This window comes from Symphodus melops (genome assembly GCF_947650265.1).
Source record: "Symphodus melops genome assembly, chromosome: 2".
Lineage (NCBI taxonomy): Eukaryota > Metazoa > Chordata > Actinopteri > Labriformes > Labridae > Symphodus > Symphodus melops.
This window is the reverse complement of record NC_136692.1, coordinates 4,972,191-4,991,864: the sequence shown is the minus strand read 5'-3', so window position 1 is coordinate 4,991,864 and position 19,674 is coordinate 4,972,191. Positions and strand designations below refer to the sequence as shown.

Below are 19,674 nucleotides of genomic sequence, written 5' to 3'. Positions count from 1 at the left end.
TATTATCAGAGCGAAGACTAAAATGATGCAATATCTCTAATGGACCTTATTTTGACAGCCCACATGTGGTAGCATCCTCTCCTATTTACTTCCCTGTCGTGAAGCTGGGTACAGTGTTGTTGCACGTCTTCTTGATCCTATGAGTTTAATTCATTCAACCTTGAAGGCCAATGACTTTTGACCAATGACACAACTGTAACCTTACAAACTGTAGAGATGCCACATGATGTCCAGTGGACTCGATGTGATTCAGGGTTCAAGTGTTGCATTTTTTAATTGGTTCAGTCAAACGCACCAAAACTTGTCAAATGCTTCTTGTTGGGGTTGTAGCTCCGGTGAGTCTCTACTGTCATCCAGCCTATAAGTTTGTATATGCAACAAAGTGAAGAAGGCAGAGGAAAGAAGCTCTAAATCAGCTCCTGCCATTTGCTTTGACTGAATAAATAATGCATATAAAACTGAAAAGTTTCCAAACTTCTGCATTTTCTTTTCTTCTTCTTTTCTTTTTTTTTTACCTCAGCACTCCGTGGTTACAGTTCCAGGCGATCATCACGTCCACCTGAATTTATCCTGAAGTCGTCGCACCGTTTATTTTTGACTTTTTGCAGACTAATGTGATCCCTCAGCAGCTGTCTGCAGTGTGAAACACACACACACACACACACACACACACACACACACACAAACAGCATGAATTAACACTTTTTCATCAAATTGTCCTCCTCCCTCTCAATGCATTAATGCAAACTGATAAACTACTATTTGAAGAAATCTGAAACAATCATCAACAGTGTTCATGTTGTGTGTGTGTGTGTGTGTGTGTGTGTGTGTGTGTGTGTGTGTTTTCTTTGTTCAGCCATGGTTCCAAATGTCCTCTTTCTTAATATCAGAGTATTTCTGTATTTGAGGCAGTTCTGTTTGACTCGGCTGCTTTTTATGAGTCTAATGCTAAAAATGGCAATCATTAAAGAAGATTACCCTCTGACAACTTTTCAGTATGTAGGCCATCCTATTTGGATGTTTGCCTTTTTTTTTTTTTTTTTTACTCTAAGAACCAGAAAAACACAAAGTTGTTGTTTTTTTCCACCAACCTTTAACTGATGGGACTGACTTCATAAAAGTCTGACACTGCCATCACTCACCGCAGATATGAGGTTTGCTACTTACACAAAAATACCCTCTCATTCTCTCCCATTCTCTCTCTCAATGTCACATAAATGTTGTGACGGCCTCGGTGTTAAATGGAGTAGAATTGATTTTACGCAGCGAGCAGAGACAGCGAGCATCCAGAGACATCTGAAGGGCTTGCCCCCCTCCTACTCCTCCAAAAAGAAAAAAGATTATAGTTATATAAGTTTCCCTCCCTCCCACTGCCACCATCCTCTCAGCCAGCAGCAGGGATGTTACCATAGTAACCCCCCACCCCTCGGTTTGAAACGTCAGAGCAAGGAGCTGGAGGATGAAGCCGCATGCAGCTTCTGTCTCTCGCGCCTGTCAGAGAGCACCTGTGATTTTGGACGTCTCGCATTCAACAGTCGGAGGCAGGGCGCTGTAGGAAATCTGATGATTGATTCGAGTCTTGGCTGCTGCGCATCACGAACCTTCAAACACAGAAAGAATAACTGATTTTGCAGCACTGAAAGGTAGGCAGGATGCATGTATTTTCTGCTTGAATCCAGTTTTAGAGTGCAACACCTGTGAGTGTTTATAGATTTCTGATGCATGTGAAAGAAGAAGTGGCTGAAAACCTGCCTGCAGCATGGATGTGTAATGTCTTGATTTCTGTGCCTCGTTTATATACTGTATTTGTGCGAGCAGAAACACTGAGGAAATATTGGGACATCGTGGTGCTGCAGTTTGTCATTGCATGATTTTTTTTTTTTAAGCTGAAGGGAGGGTTTAAATGGGTTTAAATGAAAGAGTGTCTCTGCTCATCCACCTTTTCTAAACATCTCTCCTCTCTCATCACATTCATTTCCTCCTCCCTCTCTTCTGTCCTTCTCCACCCCTTTCCCTCTGACAGCAGTGATGTCTTGGCTGTTCCTGGACTGGTTCGTCCCCCTCTACCTGCTGGTGTCGGTGCTGGTGCTGGCAGGATTCGGAGCATGCCTGTACTTCTTGGAGCCTGGGCTGCAGGAAGCCCACAAGTGGAGCAACAAAACAGTCCGGCATCATCCGCTGGTGGCCAGCGTGAACTGCAGAGATGACGATAGCAATGCTCTAATATGATCAAGAGGGCAAGGTGGAGCGGGGCGCGCCATCTGGGCAGGGGTGCTGCCAGGACACCAGAGGGGAGAGGACGGTAGCCAACACCTTAAAGATGGAGACAGGAAATGGAAGAGGGAGATGGAGGAGAGATGATCTGATAAATGGAGCTCGTCTCATCATAACTTTTCTCTGATCTCTATCACACTTTCATCTGTAGGGATCAGGGGAAAGTCAAGCAAAAGGGTGTAGAAGAATGTCTACAAAGAAGCCAAATGTGCAGGGAGGAGGAGACAACTCACGCAGAAGATGTAGGACATGTTGCCCTTTAGAAAGTGTCGAAACATGATGTAAATTTCACCACCATCTTATTCTTGTGCCAACTTTGACATACGTTTTTGTAAATCGACAATCACTTTACATGTATCATGAAGTTTACTCATAGTGTGCATTTCTTTAGTGCAGTGGCTGACATCAGTGCAATGTGTTTGTTGTCATCGGGGAGTATTTTTAATCCTCCTTCTGGTGATGTCGGCTCGACGGCTGCAGAGAAGCATGTCGATTGTTTGTGCCAATGTGTGCCAAAAAAAACAAAAAAACAACACTTTAATAATGACTTTATAAAAAATGAAAAAACATTTACTGAATAAAGTGATTCTTTCAAGGTGTCAAGGTTAAACTAGATGGATCCAGAAAACAGAACATAGTATTTGATAATGCTTACAGTGTATATAATTTTTGTTTTCATGGTTTTTACTTGACAGCATGGTGAGGAAACTGGGTGCGTGGCGACCCTCTTTTGATGATCATATGCTTCTTTCGTTCATACAAATAAAACTGTTTACCCCCAAGTCCTTGGATTTACTCTCTCTCTCTCTGTTATTAGGACGCCATTAGTCTCTAATTCAAATAATGTGTGTAGTTTATCTGCAACCGTAGAAAGTAACCGAGCATATAACTCGTTTTCCCTGCACAAGAACAACGTTAGGGACTTGGACTTTGCAAGTGGATTTCTATTTTCATCTTTTCTTCTCTATTTTCAGAGATCAGTATAATCATTAACTGTAGTAACATCCTCTGCCAGCAGAAACCCTTAAAGTGCCCTTGAGAGATTTTATTTTTGGGCTTTTTGTGCCTTGATTGTAGAGGGACAGAGGCTCGTTCGCCAAGCTCCAGATAGGCAAATTAGATAAAAGTCATGTTCTGTGTTTCCTGCTGCAGAATGAAGAGGAGTCATACAGTTTGATCTTGTGAGCTGACCCACAGGTTAGCAAACACTGGACTAAATTATTTACCTGCATATATAGTTTAAATTCATCATTTCACCTGCATCAAACAAAGTAAAATATGCTTACAAAATGTTGCATCAGTAATTTAATCACATGTAAACAAACACACACACACTAATAACACACATGTTCATTTATATGAGTTCTTCTACTGTTATCAGAGGACTTTTCAGACAGAGTCCCCATGAGCCAAACAACATGAGAGAGCAGAGTGGGAGTGAAACAGAGCAGCCTCAGTGTGGAGGAATGGAGAGAATGACTTCTTTTCCCACCACTTCCTACTGCTGTGCTGTCTGCACTCTCTTATTTACTCACTCTCTGTGCCAACAACAGAGACAGAGCTCCACACAGCAGGTCAGTGTCTGATTGAATCCACTTCATATGTCCAAAATGCAGCAACTAATGTGTTTCAATTGTTGGGTTTGAATTATGGAATGATGCTGTCATAAATTTAAAAACCTGTAACTCACTTTTGGTTTTCAAGAAAAGCTCCTTGAAGTTTTTTTTTTTTTTTTTTTGGACGATTTTGAATGATTAATCTGTTGTTGTTTTTATTTATTCTTCTGGAAGCTGGGAGCTTAATTTGATAAGAACACCAGAGAGGCTTTAAAGCATGTGCTTCTAAAACTGTTCAGTCATTACTTATATTTTTGACTTTGTTTTGACCGTCCTTATTGTTTGAAATCATTGTATTATGGTGGCTGAATGAAAAAAAATACTCATATCTTATTCTTTATCAGTCAATCATCTTTCATTGTAAGGATTTCTTTTGATGTGTCTCTTTTCAGTCTTTTGTTTATAGTATATTCAACACTTTTCTGAGGTTTTCAAACGGGGGATTATAAAAACACAGGACTATGTTTTTGAGGTTTTCATAAGTAAGGTTTCAGCTGCAGTCCTTCCTTTAAGCTGAGTACGTTTACATGCGAATACTTCTTTCTCCACTGTCCGTCAGACTGATCAACGTTTCTGAGATTAATGAGAATTTATTTTCACTATGTATCTGAACACCTTTTATTTAACTCCCAAACTCTGATGCGTCTTCTTCTTTTCTTCTCCTTCCTCACCTTTTATGTGAATCAGAATGAGTGTTTTCAAGCATCTGGCACCTTTGGCCACTAAAGTATCTGCATCCTCAGAACAAGTGAAGGAGCAGCCATCGTTGTGTTTGTCCCCTCCTCTCTCCCTCTCCTCACCTGTCATCAGAAAGAAACCCATTCAGATCCCACCATTTGACAGAAAGGGACTTGTCTTTGAAAGACACATCGCCCAACCAATACAATCAGAAAGGTATATTTTCTGTTTGCTTCTGTTATAGTTCAGTTTTATCTAATAAAGTAACTACATTACAGAATTTCTCTTTTCTTTCAGGTCATTTGTCCCAATTTGCTCCTCTAAGACATCCAGTCCATCCTCCAGGAGCAAATCATGTCATAATTCACAGAGAAACTACGCAGAAAAAGCGTCAACTCTCCCAAGAACCAAACCTACAATTGTTCACCCTCCAACTCTCTCTGCAAAGCCCTGCATCCCCATTTCTCATGCTTCAAAGCCAAATTCCTCTCCCACTCTGAAGCCAAAGCCAAGAGATTCTCTTCATCCCCACGACTCACAGCTGTGCGATCCTTCTCCATTTCTGCACCAGCCTCCGCCCAAGCCAAGTGTATCTCCGACTCTGATTGTCCCGACACCCAGACTGAGTCCTTCTCCAACATCCCTGTGCGCAGGAAGTAGTTCAGACAGCCGAGGAGGCAAACAGCCTTCTCCCGTTGCCCAAGAAAGACGAGCAAGATCAATCCCAATATCTAATCCTAAAGCCGAGCTGGAGTCCAGCAAACAGAGGTCTTTAAAAGAGGCAAAGCACAATGTTCTTGACCAAGCAGCTTTACTGGAATTTACTCATCCTGTGTGTCGAAGAGCATCTTCCATGATGGCCAGGGACTCACAAAAACCGACATTCATGTGTCAGAATTCCTACTTACTGCAAGGAAACGCATGTTTGAATAAAAAAGAACAAAATGTAAAAGATAAACTAAAGCTTTCATATAGGACTACAGACATCACTCCAAACCTCACACCCAAATCAGACATCAAACAGCAGGAGCTTCTGCAAACTGGAGTGACGTGTCCACAAACATCTCTTTCAGAATACAAGGTTGCTAATGTTGTTCAGAGGGAATCACAGCCAGCGTTTGAAGGTTGGGATTCTCTGGCAGGCCTCAACAGTCAAAAAAAACCTGCAGACGTTCCTCTCATTCGCACCTCACAAGTTACCTCCAATGAGCAATCAAGTGAGCGAAGACGTTCAGAAAGACAAGGGACTCCCCAAATGTCATTCTCCACAGAGCCTCACTTGAATCAGACAGCTGTCTCACCCATTACTGAGATCCAGAGAAGACAATTTGGCAGACAGAAGGAAATGAAAGTGGATACAGCGTTTTTATCTATGTCTAGTCAAAGGCGACCTCAAGAGGAAAACAGCACTCAGAGAATGAAAGGGAATTCACGTAACCTTTCCCCACAAACTGTAACTCAAAAGTCACCTCAGAAACTGAGATTCTGGTCAAGTCAAAGCTCACAGATTGATGTGAAGAGTGAAGTAACCCAGTCCGGCTTTGAGTCAAAGGATTACCAGTCAAAAGCAATCGATCAGAAAACGGAGGCTCCTCAGGTTGTGCACAGTTTAAATCGACTTAAGACGTGTCCGCTGGCTCTTCGGTCTCAGGAGGCCTCCAGAGCTGCTTCTGTTGAGTACAACACATCAAAACACGTTTTTTCACAAAAACATCAGTTTGATCACAAACAGCGGATGAGTTTCAGCGACACAGGACTGAATCAAACAGATATTTTTGCACCGTCATACCATCATAGGGTGCCTGAGAATCTACCAGAATGTCCCTCAGAGACACGTGATGTAAGCCTGTCACCCTCTGTAGCACAATGCCCGTTCAACACAAACAGTTTTGGCGTCAGTTCAGAGGGGATGTTTGACTACAAACAGTGCCAGAGACCAAACGAAAAAAAAGCAACAGCTTCTCCTCCACTACAGCGACCGAATAACCCTCCAGCACGCAGAGCATTTATCACGGAGGAAGCAGAAGACCCTTATTACGTCACCATGTATTACCCAGGTTCGGTTTATGTCGGTGAGTACAGAGATATCCCAACCACTTAGAAGTCTTTCTCTTTACAAATCTCCCAAAGCACACATCCTGAGACTTCTTTCATGTGTTTTTTGTTAATCTGTTTGGGTGAAATAGTTTTCCGTTTAAGGGGGCGGGATCTCAAAGGAGGGTATAGTCAAAGAGGACAGCAGAGGGATTTAAGGGACTACTTCTTATCAGCAGAGTAACAGACCCGCTGAAGAGACACATGACAGCGCTGGTTAGCAGACTATCTAGAAGTGAGTCCACAGAGACAAACAAACAACAACATGCAGGAAGACAGTGGGAGGAAGGATGAAAGCAGAGAAAAGCTGAAGATAAAGTGTGAGTAACACAGCTGGGGGTCTACTTCCTGTGAAACGGGAAATTTGAGAATTATTTTACTAAACTAGAGAGCAACACCTGCTTGTACTGGTTAATTAATGTTGGGTAAAGTGAAGTTACAAGATACAAAGTAGAAACAAAAACACACCACACATTTTATATAGGGTGTTGACATTTTACTAAAGGAATCTCAGCTGTATCATACTGCTGTAACACCTTTGCCGTATGATGAATACTAAATGCTGATGACTGCTGTGTAGTCATTTTATAAAACAAACACAGCTATATAGGTCCACTTAGCAGCTTTTCCTGGTGTTACCATCTGTAACACGCAGTCCTCATCAGCTGAGTCATTATGGAAATGTTGATATACAGTATGAGCACACAGTTAATATCTTGTTGTCATAGTAACTGTTGTTCTCATCTTAGGGGCCCTAGGTAAGGTTTCTATTCGGTCCTTAACCATCAGATGCTAAGTGGTCTTGTAGTAGTTTTATTGAATAGATATTACATGTGTTAATATCAGTTGAATTGTGAGCACCATATCTTCATCAATGTCAGAAAAAAGGTTGAAGCCCAGTGCTGCTCTTCAAGAACAGTGGACAGAAGTCAAATCGCTAATAAATGGATGTGAAGACTGGTTACAATGCTAGATGGCTTTTTACACAGTAACGCAAAAGTTGAAATAAACTATTAACATAATAAAAAGTGACATCCAATGAGTAAAATCATGTGGCTTTATTTGTTTAAAAGTGACATATTGGAAAAATACACTTTAACTATGTTTTTGAACATTTATTTGGGTAACCTGAGTGTCTACAGACCCACGACATGTGAAATAAATCCATCCAGTCCTTGCACAAGTCTTATAACAAAGAGAAAAATGCTTCATTTCAAATGTTCTCAGTTTGTGAAATTACCTTTGTGCAGGTCTGCCATTTTTATGCTCTCTAAAGACGAGTGGTGTCTACCTGGAAAACTCAGCTCAGGGGGTTCTCATTTAAAGAGACATGCACACCAAAACAGAGCGTTCAGAGAGAGCTGGTTTCTACAGGATCACAAACCTCCTCTGCTGCTTGATTCATGTTATATTTTGACCAAAGCACAGCACAGAGGTTTCATTTAGACCACAGAGAACTGCTGTTTGAAAAGGCATATGTCCCCTTTAAAGCACTTCTGCAGTAAACTCTACTGATTAAACGTTTGCATCAAGAACATTCAGAAATTTAAATAAAAAATGATCCATTTTGTCAAGTTAAGAAGAATCTCAGGGCCTCTTTCACCACTGTAATTACATCGTGTATATTTAAAAAAAAAAAAAAAAAAAAAAAAGTTTCAATAAATATAATCAATTCATAGACTGTAAATATATAACTGTACACAAATATATTGGATGATTAGTCACTGACAGAAAACAGTCCCTTCGAGGTAGTTCTACTGAGCATGCGCGCTGCATCTCCCCACTCCTTCTCCTCTTGTCGCCTTGGCAACGGTGAAGGGGGGCTCACGGCCAGAGGGAAGGAGAGGAGAGGTACCCGGACTAATCACATGACCCGCTACTCATCTTATTATCTCTGTGTTTTGGATATATACTTGGGTTCTTCTTGGACTCGGGGTGATTCTCGACCCGTCGACAACAACTAGCCGGTGTTCTCCTTTGATTTTGCGGTTTTCGGTTGAACAGGACTCCTCGGTGAGTGTGACACACACCGCCCGTCTGATGGAGAGCTAGCAGCTAACACGGTGTTAGCCGTTAACGTCGTTTCTTTTTCATCCAGCATGACTGGGGGAAGAGACAATGGGGCTCGACGTGCTAGGATGGGGCCAACCCCCCCTGGTGTTTTTATCCAAACAGACTATGTTTTTTCCGTCTGAATATTGAAGAGAAGTGTGTGTTCAGGCTGAACCTTAATGTGCGTGAATGTGCGTGACCGCTCGTTACAGAAAAGGGGGTTTTGTTTTTGCGCGTGAAGAAAACAGGTCGTAGCGTTTCTGCCATGAGAGCATCACCACCTCGTGTTTGTTCCTGCAGAAAAACAAAGATTGTAATGAATGCTAAAAGAAACCCTGTGCTCATGTAGGAGTGTGTGTGTGTGTGTGTGTGTGTGTGTGTGTGTGAAGAAGGAGCAGGCTCCATGACTGCTGAGTGTGTTGAATCAAAGTGACAGTCCCTTTTCTCAGTGACCTGTATGATCTGTGTGTCTGAGACTTAAAGCATAGCGGCAGGCTGCTTCATGTGCACTCCCCTGCAGGGATGAGGTTTTTCTACATCTTGGCCCAACCTCACGTCTCTTTCTCTTACCATCTGCTTTCACTGTTTGCTTCTCTCAAAGTGCCAGTTTCACAGGAAGCAGATGCTCCAGTCTACCTTTGCTTGAGATGTGAAACCGTTCAGCTGGAAATGTAAAAGATCATGACATTTTGTTCAAATGTGTGCAAAAGGGCATTTTTCAAACTTCAGTTAAAGAACTATATTGTTTAGATCCAGAAATCAGTTACCTTGACAACAAATCATTTAAATCTACATTTTAAAATTTACCATTTTCAAATATTCTTAATAAGGTCAGTGCATGTGCATCAACATGACAAAGATTAACTGTGGCATTTTTTTTCTTCCACTAACCATTTCCTCATGTCGCTGTCTTTAATGCGTAGTGTTACCTTCATGCATGTGCATTCAAAATGTTTTCATGAATCCAACCCTTGACGCCTTCTGTAACGAGCACACAAGTAAAATGGTCCAGTGTCCGCAGATGGCTCTGCTGGCCTCATTTCTAGTCATTTGGCAGCACGTTCTGTTAATTAAAAATGTTATTTTTATCCCCTTTTTTTTCTCTCTTTCTTTAGACATGTCAGACATAGTTCCCCCTGAAGTGAGACCAAAACCAGCCGTCCCTGCCAAGCCCCCGAATGTGGGGGCTCCTTCGCCCTCCAACCCCTTCCCACCCCAGGGCCCGGGAGTTGGAGGAGGTGTTTCTGCGCTTCCTCCAAGCAATATTCCTGTGCCCATTGGGGCTCAAGGTCTGAGGGATGTTAGCAGTCACGGTGTGGGTCACGGCGTGGGTCATGGTGTGGGTCATGGGACAGGCCATAGTGGAGCTCACACTGCAGCACACAACGGAGGTCACGCTCACGGCGGCTCCCACAGCACAAGCGGTGGATCTACACTGCTCGGTTACGTCGGCATTGACACGATCATTGAGCAGATGAGGAAGAAGACCATGAAGACTGGCTTCGACTTTAATATCATGGTTGTTGGTAAGTCAATTAGGAAAATATCAGTATGCTCTTTATTTTTAACCAGACATGTTTCTCTCATATCTGAACAATCTGTCCTGCATCTTTATGAGTCATTTCCTTACTTCTTACCTCTTTTGCATTTTTTATTACATTTCTCCGTTTCCTCTCGTTCAGGTCACAGTGGTCTCGGGAAGTCAACTCTAGTGAACACTCTCTTCAAGTACCAGGTGAGCAGGAAGAGTGCAGGATGGGCCCGCGATGAGAAGATCCCCAAAACTGTGGAAATCAAAGCCGTGTCTCATCGTGAGTACAGGGACAGAGCTGCTCTTCTTTCTTGGCACACTTTTAAAGCAGCTTTCAAGAAGTCCTTCATAGCCTGGTCAATTTATATGTGTACAGCTGGTGTAATTTCTGTTTGAATGTAGCATCATGAGTGAAGTAGGAGAGTGGTTGAGTTTGATTCTCTTTTGATGTAGAAGGAGCAAGAGAAAACAGGCTTTTATAGTTTGAATCACAAGAAGTGGGGTAACCTCTGTTGTTGGGCAGATTGAAGAGTTTAATGCTAAACATAGTCTGGATAGTGTTTGTATGTTAGTGGGAAGAAAAGCAGAAGTTATCATGTAGTAAAGGAAGTTCATGCAGCTGTAATGATAGATAGATAGATAGATAGATAGATAGATACTTTATTGATCCCGAGGGAAATTCAAGGCATCCAGTAGCAGTATACAGACAGGCAGGACACAAGACATTAGTTACAAGACACACCCGCTGTCCCCTCCCCTCTGTATACAATAATCCCCCAAACAAGATTTAGCAGCCCCTATGTGACTAAGAGTAAACATAATTACAGGTTAAACCTGTGCAGTTAGCATTAGCATTGCAGGGATGCAGACTGGGCCATTAAAGTGCTCAGCAACATAAAGGAGCAGTGATTAGCATTAAGTGTCCAAAACAATAAGGTGAGACCAGGAGTGATTAGGGTGATTGCCGTTAAAGTACCCAACTATTGAGGAGCAGATTAGCATTAAGTGTCAAAGACAATAGAGTGAAACTTGACCTAGTTAGGGTGATCATGTCAACCATTACAGATGTAGCATAACACAACAGTAGGATGAAACCAGACATGATTAGGGTGACTATCAATATGCATTAAAGTGTCCAACTGGGGGCTGACTCTGAGGTCAGCAGTGCAGATGAGGAGTGAGAAAAAAAAGTGAAAAATGAGTCCAGGGTTCACCGTGTGCTTCTTCCCTGCCGTGACAGTGAAGTGTTGCACAGTCTGAAGTGTTGTAATGTAATGTTCATCTCTGAAGAGCAGAAACCAGCAGGGTCAAGCTGTGACTTGAACTACAGAACGACCCTTTTGATAACTTCATGCTCTTTTTTTAAAAAAATTTTTTATGTGAGAGGCTTTGTAAAGAGTGACTCTCTGCTCTCTCTCCACCAAATTCTGCGACACAAATAACACAACAAAAAGCAACACACACCACAGCATACCTTTTCACCACGGTGTTTTCAGGAAACATTTCTAATGATGAGCAGAGCTTCCCCCGCGTTCATGACGATGTCGCGTTTGTGATGCGTAAAGTCAAGCCACATTATAATGACTCCTGTCCTACATGCACACAGCGCTCTTGTGTATTTATCTCAGACATATAATGAGTTTGGACCATAAATAGCGGATGACATCTTTCTGCGGTTATGTCTAGCTTGTCTCTGTGCGTTGAGGGTCAGTAACGAGCTCCACTCATTGGCTGATAGGGATTGTCTTCGGCTCCACTGATTCCCTCTGAGACAGTCTGAACTGACTTGACGAACATTGTTGAATCCTGGGAGAAAAAGTTCCTATCTGTGTGGATGTTACAGTTAAAGAGAGACATCTTTTTGTAGTCTTTTCACACATTTGTTTACCCTCGTGGTGTTTAGGTGCAGGAGGACTTCTGCACAGTTAGCAGACAGTTGCCATCCTCGCAGAGTGCACACATAGACGTCCATCACATCTATATTTGTCTATCTATGACATTTTCATTATAGAAGATGATGACACACAGGCTTCAGTGCACCGAGCCTCGAACATCCCGGGCTCGTCTGTACAGAGATGAGAGGATTTAGGCTTTCTTAGTTTTCTAGCACATTATAAGCTGGACAGTTGCATAATGGTAAAATAATAATAATTTGTTGCGTAAAGGATTTGGTACTTTACTTCCAGACTGTCTCCAAACTGAGAGCTGTATTTCTATGGTAACAGCAAATTTCCCCAGCTGATATTTATCATGAAGATTTAAACACGGCTCATTTTGTGGTCAAGCACAATGCACAAACTTTCAGTGACTTTTAAAGATCGTACTGAAGAGGCTAGAATAGAGAGAAAGTGACTCCTGTTTAAGTCAGTCTGTATATGGTGTCGCCATTGGAAGTATCTGACCTCTGGATCCCTCTCCTAATGTGAGTCTGTGTTTGGAGGATTTTACAGCAGCAGCAGCCGCACAGAACTCAGTGTTGGTTGCTTCGGTTTACATCATGATGATGATGGGAACACATTGCCTGCAGTTGACAGTGACCTGACATTGTGACGCTCTTGAGAGAGAGAGAGAGAGAGAGAGAGAGAGAGAGAGAGAGAGAGATGTGGCCTCACATGGAGATGGACAAAAAGCCTTCCCTGTTGAATGCTGTTTTTTTCTTCTCATTATTCCAGACATTTGTTCAATATGTTGCAAACTCAGTTATGAAATACACATTAGCTAAGATCAGTTGGGTCATATTAAAAACATATGATCATGATGCAATGCTACAGCTCTGATTTGAATTGACTTTCTTCTCATGTGTTTTCCTTTGACAGTCCTTGAGGAAGGTGGTGTGAAGATGAAGCTGACAATTGTGGACACTCCGGGGTTTGGAGATCAAATCAATAACGACAACTGGTGTGTTTACCTACTCCACAAGTGTACAAGCTTTATAACTCACACGTCACCTGACAAGACTGCACTTTCACTGACGTAATGTTCAAGGCAGAGAGGAGAATGATTAGGGAGGTTGACTGATAGGAAGATTAAGGAAGTGAAGGGATGAAGGTGAGGGAAGGAGGGATGAAGGTTAGGGTGGAGGGAAGAAGGGATGATGGTTAGAGTGGAGTGAAGAAGGGATGAAGGTTAGGGTGGAGGGAAGGAGGGATGAAGGTTAGGGTGGAGTGAAGAAGGGATGAAGGTTAGGGTGGAGGGAAGGAGGGATGAAGGTTAGGGTGGAGGGAAGGAGGGATGAAGGTTAGGGTGGAGGGAAGGAGGGATGAAGGTTAGGGTGGAGGGAAGGAGGGATGAAGGTTAGGGTGGAGTGAAGAAGGGATGAAGGTTAGGGTGGAGGGAAGAAGGGATGATGGTTAGAGTGGAGTGAAGAAGGGATGAAGGTTAGGGTGGAGGGAAGGAGGGATGAAGGTTAGGGTGGAGTGAAGAAGGGATGAAGGTTAGGGTGGAGGGAAGGAGGGATGAAGGTTAGGGTGGAGGGAAGGAGGGATGAAGGTTAGGGTGGAGGGAAGGAGGGATGAAGGTTAGGGTGGAGGGAAGGAGGGATGAAGGTTAGAGTGGAGTGAAGAAGGGATGAAGGTTAGGGTGGAGTGAAGAAGGGATGAAGGTTAAGGTGGAGGGATGGAGGTTAGGGTGGAGGGAAGGAGGGATGAAGGTTAGAGTGGAGTGAAGAAGGGATGAAGGTTAAGGTGGAGGGATGGAGGTTAGGGTGGAGGGAAGAAGGGATGAAGGTTAGGGTGGAGGGAAGGAGGGATGAAGGTTAGGGTGGAGGGAAGAAGGGATGAAGGTTAGGGTGGAGGGAAGGAGGGATGAAGGTTAGAGTGGAGTGAAGAAGGGATGAAGGTTAAGGTGGAGGGATGGAGGTTAGGGTGGAGGGAAGAAGGGATGAAGGTTAGGGTGGAGGGAAGGAGGGATGAAGGTTAGGGTGGAGGGAAGGAGGGATGAAGGTTAGGGTGGAGGGAAGAAGGGATGAAGGTTAGGGTGGAGGGAAGAAGGGATGAAGGTTAGGGTGGAGGGAAGAAGGGATGAAGGTTAGGGTGGAGGGAAGGAGGGATGAAGGTTAGGGTGGAGGGAAGGAGGGATGAAGGTTAGGGTGGAGGGATGAAGGTTAGAGGTAACTGATTCGTGCTTAAATACGTATGAAATGGTTCTGTAGGTTATATTTGAGGAGTTTATGTTCCTGAACCAAGTTTTCAAAAAACACATTTTAGTTTAAAATGGTCACAATAAATTCTCCTGCTCAAGTAAAGATGACTTTTTTTGCACGAGTAATCGTTTTCTCTGAAGCTGATATTTTGTTCTGTGTGGACAGCTGGGAGCCCATTTCTAAGTACATCAATGAGCAGTACGAGAAGTTCCTGAAGGAGGAGGTGAACATCACCAGGAAAAAGCGCATCCCTGACACCAGGGTGCACTGCTGCCTCTATTTCATCTCCCCAACTGGACACGCGTGAGTGAAACTCTAAGCTGGATAATAGTAAAGACAAGAACAGGTTATATTTGAGTCATGAGCAGCGTATATATATCCCTCTCATGTTTAGATTTACAAATCCTTACGCTAAGGCCCCGTGTCTACCTAGCGTGGCTGTGACCTCGGGGTGGCGCTGCATGTCCGTCCTGTCTCTATGACAACAGTCTGTTGACAACAGCTGCTGTATGGCAGACACGGCTCCTTCACTTTTCACTGCATGATATATTTGAGATCGTCTTTGTACCCCAGCAGACACGGAGCGAAGAGACTGTGGGCACAAGATACGACTCTGTGGGAGGTTAAAATACAAGGAAGAGCAGACAATTTGAAAAGAGTGACGTCAACAGCGCCTTTCTGAAAAGATGAAAGATGAAAGATTTTCAACCTGAGCACTCTGAGCGGCCGCACAGAAACAGCAGAGCGCTTGTAAAAAAAACCCACTCTGGGTGCTGTGAATTTCATCCAGGTGGCTGCTTTCTGCTCCAAACGCTCTCCTCATCGAAAACAACTGAATAGAAACAAGACGCTGGCGCTGAGGTGGACACAGAGTGCTACTTTATATTTCAGACAACACACACCTCTCTTTCTCTCCCCTCTGAACACTTCACAATTAGCTACTTCCAACAACTGTGAAATTGTTCTTTAATTGGAAAATGGATACAGCCTTTTATGTATTATAGTGTATCACATCTTCGTTAGCCGAGGTAATTGAGACCGACGGGAGGTTTTTTTTGTGCTGACAAACTAGAAGTGGGACACAGCTTTTGTCAGACGATAAGCACACTGTTCAATAGTGTTCACACTGTCCGTCTTATGTAATGCCTACAAGACCAGGAAAAGGTAATATGATAATGAAACTGAATAAAATCTCTTCTTTTGCATCTTTTCACTGTGACTTAAAAGTCCCTGCTCTTAAATCCAGCTGCTTACCCACTTTTTAATCTGTGCCCTGTCCTCTGTGTGTCCTCTGTTTGTCCGTCCCTCTCAGTCTCCGACAGCTGGATGTCGAGTTCATGAAGCGCCTGAGTCACTCAGTCAACATTATTCCTATCATTTCAAAGGCAGACACTATGACCATCGAGGAGAGACAGGAGTTTAAACAGCGGGTAGGTTTCAACATGATCCCACTAAAGCCAGCCTGATAAACTGGCCGGGTCTGTACATCACTTTGAGTGCTTCCTGTCAGCATGAGGAGTTAGTTGCGTGAAAGCTGAGACGCGTTACAAAAGTGTGTGTTTACTCCTGGCTTCGTGCTGTAGGTAAGGAAGGAGCTGGAGATGGGAGGGATCGATTTTTACCCACAGAAAGAGTTCGATGACGACGCGGAGGACACGAGCGACAACGACAAGATCCGAGTACGTGCTTCTGTTCTCTCTTTAAACACTTTGTGTCCAATCATATACCTCCTCTTCTAGAAACACAGCTCTACCCATGTTGACCCAATCTCTATCACATTCACGCCCCGCTTCCGACAAACAGAGGGCCAGGGCACCGGGGCGTTTGGTGTATTTGTTTCATCTGGTCACATTTGTGCAGCTCTCCTCTGTACACTGATCCACACATGTTGAAATGCCTCTGTCCACAGGAGGCCATGCCCTTTGCTGTGGTGGGCAGCGACAAAGAGTATCAGGTGAATGGCAAACGAGTTCTTGGGAGGAAGACAGCGTGGGGAATTATAGAAGGTGCGTGATATAGTTGTTGGCTTTACATTCACCTTCACTGAGAGATGATTTTGATCGTCTCTGGTGCGTGAGACTTCACTAAATCAGAATATTTGATGTTTTCTTGTTTGCAGTTGAAAATCCAAACCATTGTGAGTTTGCTCAGCTGAGGGATTTCCTAATCAGGTAACTTTTCTACTTAGTAGACTTTAAAATGGACATGATTTCAGGAGTAATTAAACGTTCAATCAAGTGAAAGTTACAGGTCTGCCGCTGATGGTTGCTTTCTTTACGGAGCAACCTGATGAGTCTTTGTTTTATGTTTATAATATTTGTTTCTTAAAATGAGAAAACATAGTTTAATCACAGAAACCTTTTGCCCATTTTTAAACATTTAAATAAAAAAAACATCTGTTTATTATAACAGGATTCTTTAAAACAGTCATTATCCACGTTATAGACGCCAGAACCAGGAAGGTTTTTTTGTCTGTTGAGAAAAAAAAACGTGTGGAGGCTGCTTTAACCTTTTAACCTATTGATGAGTATATTCTTTGTTCTATATTGAGCTGCATGTTAGCGCTCCATCAAACCAACATAAACTAAATGCATGTAGCAGTCAGGATAACACTGATGCGTCTCAGTTTCAGATAGATACATGCAGCATATTTCTCGTAACATGTCCTCTCTGTGTTTGGGAATCTTCTCTTTAGATCTCACCTTCAGGATCTGAAGGAGGTCACTCATAATATTCATTATGAGACATACCGCGCCAAGAGACTCAACGAGAACGGTGGTCTGCACCCCATATCCTCCAGTGACACCCAAGAAAGCAACCTGTAGTCAGTCAGTGAGGCGACTCGTTCAGACAGAGGGGGGATATAAAGCAGTGCAATGAAGCTGACTGATGAGTCTGCAGAGTATTTTACTTATAGTCACCACAGCATCGCTGCATGCTTGGAAAACTTCTGTAAAAATTGGTGTAATTGAATCATTTTGTTTCTGAACTCCACTCTTCGCCTTCCCCACTTCCCTCCCCGTATCATACCTCAAACACAAATCAAACCCCTCACGCGTCATATCAAAAACATTCCATTTCATTATTTTCATATTTAGATATTGATGAAATGAAAAGACACTCCCACCCAGAGACTTAGTGCCATTAAAAAACAAACACTTTATCTACTGCCAATGCCTTTTTATTTATCACCCCACAGGTAGTACAAACTTAGGAAGTGCCATGTTATGAAACTCATGTCTGATGTCAGACTCATGAGAGAATTTTCTCCAGATATCAAAATGATCATTCCTGTGTTGTAATGAAAATGTAGTCAGGTGATTCAATACAAACATCTTTCTTTCTTGTTTAATTCAGCACAGCCATTTTTCATTGGAAGAAAAGCATCCCTCTGGCTTTACTTTAATGAAAGCTAAACAATTATTGCAATCTGTGCTGCTATCTAACACTCCCACCCTCACCAAAGAAAAAAAAGACATTTCTCCAATGTGCCCTCACCCTGTTTTGTTTTGTTTTTTTGTAAAAATGAAACGGCACAGATCGGAATACAAAAAAAGGAAAGAGACAAAGCTGCACAGTCAGAGTCGTATACATTTCCGTTCTGTGAGCAGCAGTGTGTGCATGTAGTTAATTGGTCCACAGAATGCATGAGAGTGCATACGGCCAAGTCTATGATTCACTGCAGCAGTGCACGCAAAGTGAACATTTTGGAAGGATTCAGCTCAGCAGACTTCAGTTCACTGCAGTGAGTACAGCGGACAGACATGTTCTTATGCACGTTGAAATAGCTCACTTTGCTTTTGTGATAATATAGGTAGACAATTACATGACATTTCAGCTGTTATATAAAGCATTTGAGTTTAATGGACTTTGTATGCATTATCATGGATAACATACAACCAACTCTTTTAAATTAACCTGTATCAGCAGCATGGCCAAAACTGTCACATAGAAAATCAAACTTTATTAACAAGATTTTTAACTGAGTGATTTTTAGTATCAATCTTTGAAGACCACTTTTCCTTTTCCGCTGTATCAACTGTCTATGATAATGAGAATATTTTCTGATCCAAAAGACATTGGAACCTTGGTCTGTTTACTTTTGAGAAGACTGACATTTGTTATTTTAGTAAAACATGGGACATTTAAATGGAAAAAAAACAAACAGCAAACAGTTGTTGTACTATTTTAAGATGCCATTATCCTCTTTGCCACCAGGTGGCAGCAATGTGCTGTGTAAAAGCAAAGTCTCAATAGAAGGAGAAATGGCATATTTCCTGCAGCTTCATGTCCTCGGTTAATCAGCTGAGATTTTAAGCAACACTCTTAAGAAGTTTACAAATATAGTCCTCAACTGTAGTCAGTGATAACTAATATATACCTACATATCAGTCATCGAGTCATACTTTTACAAAGGTATGCACTCAAGTGTTGGTGTAATTATTGTTTCGTAGTTGTACATGTTTACCAAGTATTCTTCAGGAAAAATAACATGCACACTGTTCTGCCGGGTACTGTCTGCAGAAGGGGGCCGAATTTGCCAAAACTAATAAATTCAATATCAAGTTAAATTTGTGTAATTTTGTGTAATCAGCATTTTACACATTCATAAACATTGTGTGGTTTTGATATGGAGAGATGTCTGTAACAAACTGACTATAGTTGTCTGTGATCTTAGTGCAGCCGGATGTTTTAATCACAGCAGTTTATCTGTGCATGCTTCTGTCCATTTAGCGTTTGCTCGCAGGCAATCAGGTCACACATTACTGCAACTGTTTGAATGTGAGATGTGTACATTTACTTTCTTTCTCATGAGGTAAGCACTGCTGTCTTTATTCCTGTAACACATCTGGCAGCGAACTACCAACTTATCAAACACAATGGGATATACTTTTTTGTGCTACACTGGGTTGTTTATACATTGTCATGTTATTGTAATTTATTCTTTATTTAATAAAAGCACATTCCCATGTTCTTTTGACAGTTTTTTGCCTTTTTATATATGTTTGGGGGATTTAAAGTAGGTTTAAAACCAAAACTCTTTAGAACAGTCAAATAGAAATGCTATGAAAAAGGACCTGAGAATATATTTTTCTTTATTTATCCAATATTTAAGCAAATAAGACCCATTGAGACTAATATATCTTTGCAGGGTTATACAATAAAATATACATATATAGCAAACCTGAAAACTAACAAATATACAGTATGTACTTTTAAAACTATATTTATTTTAAAGAATTTGATTTTTGATCCCACTTTATTTTTGGACAGGACAGTGGATAGAG

At 42.1% G+C, this 19,674-nt stretch overlaps 1 protein-coding gene across 2 annotated transcripts; it reads left to right on the top strand.

The window, feature by feature from the left end:
• Positions 1 to 8,436: 8,436 nt before the first annotated feature.
• On the top strand, positions 8,437 to 19,360 carry septin3 (septin 3). Of its 2 annotated transcripts, none has more exons than XM_079335179.1 (10): positions 8,437 to 8,513; positions 9,830 to 10,240; positions 10,397 to 10,525; positions 13,062 to 13,143; positions 14,552 to 14,689; positions 15,699 to 15,816; positions 15,970 to 16,065; positions 16,296 to 16,392; positions 16,506 to 16,557; positions 17,082 to 19,360. In XM_079335179.1, the coding sequence occupies exons 2-10, from the start codon at positions 9,832 to 9,834 to the stop codon at positions 17,209 to 17,211; spliced, it is 1,251 nt and encodes a 416-aa protein (XP_079191305.1). In that variant the 5' UTR covers positions 8,437 to 8,513; positions 9,830 to 9,831; the 3' UTR covers positions 17,212 to 19,360. The 2 variants fall into 2 exon arrangements, with proteins under 2 accessions (XP_079191305.1, XP_079191306.1); XM_079335180.1 differs by having other exon boundaries at positions 8,453 to 8,675.
• Positions 19,361 to 19,674: the final 314 nt, after the last annotated feature.

Bases quoted from the DNA above. Each gene is read 5' to 3' on its own strand.
- septin3 (XM_079335179.1), top strand. From the start codon at position 9,832: ATGTCAGACATAGTTCCCCCTGAAGTGAGACCAAAACCAGCCGTCCCT. The intron at 10,241-10,396 runs GTAAGTCAATTA...CCTCTCGTTCAG, and splicing joins CTTTAATATCATGGTTGTTG to GTCACAGTGGTCTCGGGAAG. The intron at 14,690-15,698 runs GTGAGTGAAACT...CGTCCCTCTCAG, and splicing joins ATCTCCCCAACTGGACACGC to TCTCCGACAGCTGGATGTCG.